This window comes from Gadus macrocephalus, chromosome 4 (genome assembly GCF_031168955.1).
Source record: "Gadus macrocephalus chromosome 4, ASM3116895v1".
In the NCBI taxonomy this organism is placed as follows: Eukaryota; Metazoa; Chordata; class Actinopteri; order Gadiformes; family Gadidae; genus Gadus; species Gadus macrocephalus.
In genome coordinates, this window is record NC_082385.1 from 29,579,109 (window position 1) to 29,582,974 (window position 3,866).

A 3,866-nucleotide genomic window follows, 5' to 3' on the forward strand; every position below is an offset into this window, starting at 1 on the left:
ATTTTAAATTAATATTTTAAAAACTACTTTTCATATAATTGCAAAAGGCAAGCAGAAGATTTGGTTACATTTCATCCTTATATCCCATCACCTATAGGACAATAAAGACCTATTCTATTGACTTTGTAACCTAAAAAAAATAAATGTTGTGGCTCACACCAACCGACACACAAACGTACGAGCACAACGCACACACACACACTTACTGATGACTTTAACCTCATGAATCCCGACTCTTCCAAGATTCGTCTCCACGGAGAACTGTCCGCTATCAGCCAAGGTCAAATTATTGATGACCAACCGCAGGGTTTGTGGATCCAACGTTGTGCGTCCTTTGAATGGCCCATAGTATGGATTGACGCTCTGATCCCAATCCACCACCAAGGTGGTGCCGTACTTCCACCTGATGCTGTCGATTGGTTTTTTAACAGCGGAAACGTCTGGCCCCAAGGTGAGCGGTGTTCCCACTTCAAAATATTTAGGTTCTCCTTGAGCTGCAACAAAAAACAAAAACTTGTTACGCGGAAAACTGGACAACATTTCGCAGTCTGACATGCTTAGTGCTCATTCATGACAAACGTGGATTTGTGTGACACCAAAGGCCAGCAGGTGCAAAGAGGATGACCCACGCTGTCCGTAGCGTGGTGGCGGCCCGTCCATAGAGGGGCTGGGGCGCCGCCCTCCCGCCGACCTACCTGCCTGTTATTTATTTGTTATTTAATATAATAATAATCTATCTAATTTTGAACAATAATCTGTGTTAATTACATGCAAATAACAATTTACTTTAGAATGTGTACTTTAGAACTCTCCAGAATGATATTTGCATTCCGTTTCACGTTCAACGTTTATCGTTGGGTGTAGTAGCCAATAGGATGTCATCCCGGGGCTCCAGTTCACTCAGCCCAACCGTACTGGAATTTAAACCAATGGTAAATGGTTAAGCCCTGGTTTTTAAAGATCTCCTATTATACTACTTTTCTGGTATTAATTTCTTATTAATGACTCCTATAGAGCAACCTGAGACGAATCACAGCACAAAAAACGATGTCGATTTTCGGGAAACTCTTCCTCTCATCTGGCACTTTCAGCATTCTCTGTCAACACTCGGCTTCGTCCTTCTCCACCCCCTCACCCCCCTCCTGCCAACCCCACTCCGCTGTGATTGGTTACAATACATGGAAAATCCGGATTGTGAATCGCGACCGGTGTGGGTGTCAGATTGACTCGGCTGCCAGATCGACTCGGGGTCCTGCGCTTACAGACAACGGACAAACCCGGAAGGGTTGTTTATAAACAGGGCTCAATCATGGACATAAAAATAAGGCTCAATACGTTTTAGTTTTGATTTCATTGAACGCAGCCCGTTCTTTCACACAACAAAGCCATTGGAAACACGTCTTAAAGCACTGATGAATGCATAATAACCCAGTTCCTGTTAGGGACTCTTATTCTGAAGGAGGAGAACGGAAATGTCTGCGCGTGAGTCGCTGTTTTGACTCCGTGTTGGGAGCGCTGGAAATAAAGTGGATCGCCCCGTTCAGTGAATGGAGTTAACCGATTCTTCTTTTATATATAACCCAAGTATATGCATCAATAATTTGTACATTGGATTATTATTCATAGATTAGAAAACAAAAGGAGATCGTTAATACTTGGGAATAACATGGGAATGAATGAAACGCGCATGCGCATTTAAAAGACAGCGTTTACAGGAAGTGCGTCATTATTGCGCATCTAGGACCCCGAGTCGATCTGGCAGCCGAGTCAATCTGACACCCACACCGGCGTCCCTAGTTTTTAGCGCTCTGCAGCACAGCACAGCCACCCCAGAAGGGCCGCAGGGAATACGCCTAAATGCATGTACGTCATTATTTGACACTTTGGTATGGTAAAACATGATTATAAATCATTATAACAACGTTTATAGGTCATAAAAGTCAAAAACCATAATATGTGGTATATATATAAAAAATATATAAATATATATATATATATAAATACTAAATGATAGAAAGAAATACATGTTTTACCAATTATTCGTGGGTTCTCAATGGGTAGTATGGGTTCTCTATGGGTTTCAGGAGGGCTCGCCTCAACGCGCTTGTGTCATACATAACTAAGCAAAGAGAGGGAGGAGGGGGCATGTTCGATCAAGTCACGTACTACTTTCCAGATCGCGACTGTAAACTGCAATTCCGTTGTGTCTTTGAAAGAACTTCCTTTTACTCTGCGATCTAATTCAGACAAATTGGCATTAAAACAATCAGGTCCTCCAAGATCAAACAAGATTAAACAGGTTTCTACAAAGGGGAGGATGTCACACACCCGAGGATAACCCTAACCCTAACAAATTGGTAGGAGAGAGACAAAGCCGTCTAGCAGGCTGTGATAAGCCAACGCAGGGTTCTGCTCCCCCTGCCTCCTCTTCCACCCTGACAGCCGCACGTCAGACAGCGCTGCGTGGGAATGGACTGATGGGACACATTGAGATGGGATTTGCGGTTATTGGGAGGGTAAACATTGCCACTCAACTCCAACAACTCCAAGATAGTTTGACTGCACTACCTTTGAAATGTTGTAAAGTTTATGAAAGCTCTTGATCCTACAATCTTAACAAATACCAAGATGCTGTATTTTCAGCTGATTTTGTTTTTCATTTTGCATATGAAAATACATTGTTTGTGTAATGTTGAGTATTGTAAAATGATTGAATTTCTATGTACCACTTTGATCACTTATTTCACTTTTGTAAGCCAATACTTTCAAGGTCAGTCATTAAATACTTCAATTAATATGCTGCCCCTGTCGTTGCTGGACATATTTTCTTCTGTTTAGCTATTTTACATCATACATTAGATTAATGTAAATAATTAACTTTGGAGCTACGCCCTTTTTGTTTATGGGGTTGCAATCTAGTGGACGGACACAAGAATGATCACTGTATGAGTAAATCATCTAACAACAAATTGATACTGTCTTGCTTAATGAACCTATTGAATTGGTCCCCTTAATCATTATCAGAAAAATAGCCCAACCTAAGATTTTTTTCAGAAGCCGCCGCTGCGTAGAGGTGAACTATTGATGAGTTTATCACCATCAGAATCGATACGTCCTAAATGAACAGGGCGCTCCTTCGGGGAACTGCGACTCAATGCGTGAATTTCAACACCGCAAATCTCAACACCGTGTTGCATTTCGGTATGCACTTCAAGGAGTGGTTGCTGGCCGCGGAAAATTAGGAATATTTTGAGAGTCGAAATTTCTGAACTACGAATTTCGTAGAATCACGCATGAACCCGGCTGGACGCACCCAGAGGTCGTAATACACACAGCCACTACAATGCTCACGCTCTTAGCCGCTTGCTGCTTCAAATGTGGAAGTAAGTAGGCCTCGATGCCTGCACTTAAAACAGCCGTACTACGACATGACAATAACACGGTCTAGACCCCTCATATCCGTATGATCACCAACATAACGACATAATAACCTCTTAAAAGTCACGCATGTTGTGTGAGGATGAGTGCGAGGAATTGAGGAGTGGCTCAGGGTGCTGCCGCAGCCACCTACCAGATGAGGGTCTGACTCCCAGGACGGCTGAAGTCAACAATAACAGAGCACTGGATAACTTCATGTCTTCGTCGGTTTAATAAAAGCGATGCATTGAACCTTTAAAAAGGGCCTTCTATTAAAAAAGACCCGAGCGCAAGCCGTCCGCCTACGTCTCGATCCTCAAAATGGAGCCTTAAGATCCGAACTTCCGTCTTCCGTCGATAGTTTCTGTTTCGACGGATGTTTTGAACTACCCCGATAGCTATACTTTTTCATTTGAGCGAAGCAAATTAGCACCAAAGGACAAAGAAGC

General features: G+C 42.7%; 1 protein-coding gene across 1 annotated transcript in view; it reads right to left on the reverse strand.

Moving 5' to 3' along the window:
* LOC132455183 (uncharacterized) overlaps positions 1 to 3,776 on the reverse strand; it is an 82,804-nt gene extending 79,028 nt beyond the window's left edge. The window contains exons 1-2 of the mRNA XM_060048975.1: positions 3,572 to 3,776; positions 207 to 494 (exon numbers count right to left, since the gene is read on the reverse strand). Of these exons, the coding sequence (XP_059904958.1) occupies positions 207 to 494; positions 3,572 to 3,635 (352 nt within the window). The 5' untranslated portion in view covers positions 3,636 to 3,776. The remainder of the gene's footprint in view (positions 1 to 206; positions 495 to 3,571) is intronic.
* Positions 3,777 to 3,866: the final 90 nt, after the last annotated feature.